At 56.3% G+C, this 522-nt stretch overlaps 1 protein-coding gene across 1 annotated transcript; it reads right to left on the reverse strand.

Annotated features, from left to right (window-relative positions):
* Position 1: 1 nt before the first annotated feature.
* On the reverse strand, positions 2–522 carry JCM6883_006825 (uncharacterized protein; the record flags this gene model as incomplete). The annotated part of the gene is made up of 1 exon (XM_076635776.1): positions 2–522. A coding segment is annotated over one exon (521 nt), but the record flags the coding sequence as incomplete, so codon positions are not given.

A 522-nucleotide genomic window follows, 5' to 3' on the forward strand; every position in this document is an offset into this window, starting at 1 on the left:
GTTGTCGAAATCATCTCCGCTGCTTTGACGCCTTTCACACGCTGCTCGCGAGAAGTTTCCTCCCCAGCGAAGTGAACGAATGCGGCGGGAAGGACACGGGAGAGGTGTCGGAGAACGGCGAGGAGGATCTTCTTCGCTTCGTCGGAATCCGCTCGGGTCGGGAGCTGTTCGGAATCATTCGACTTTAGAGAGGGGGGACGACGTGCGGCAGCGTCGAGGGTTTCCGTGATTTGAGAGAGAAGGTCGGAAGGAACAGGGAGGTTGTCGGGAAGGGAAGTCTTCGAATCGGCGCTCTCCCAAGTCGGTAGCTTGCCATCGGTAACGTAGTCGACGAGCTGACGGAGGAGAGTCTGATTCGATGCCATCGACGACCATAATTGAGCGGCTCCGGGAGAAGGTTTCTCGAGAGAAGGGAGAGGAGAGGTGAGATTTGGGAAAATCGAGTTCGTGAAGGCTTCGACTTTGTCGAGAGTCGAATCCGGCGAGGTGAGAATCGAGGCGATAAGAGAGAAGACGGGTTTC

This window comes from Sporobolomyces salmoneus, assembly GCF_050403485.1.
Source record: "Sporobolomyces salmoneus JCM6883 DNA, S_salmoneus_JCM6883_v1_ctg260, whole genome shotgun sequence".
NCBI lineage: Eukaryota > Fungi > Basidiomycota > Microbotryomycetes > Sporidiobolales > Sporidiobolaceae > Sporobolomyces > Sporobolomyces salmoneus.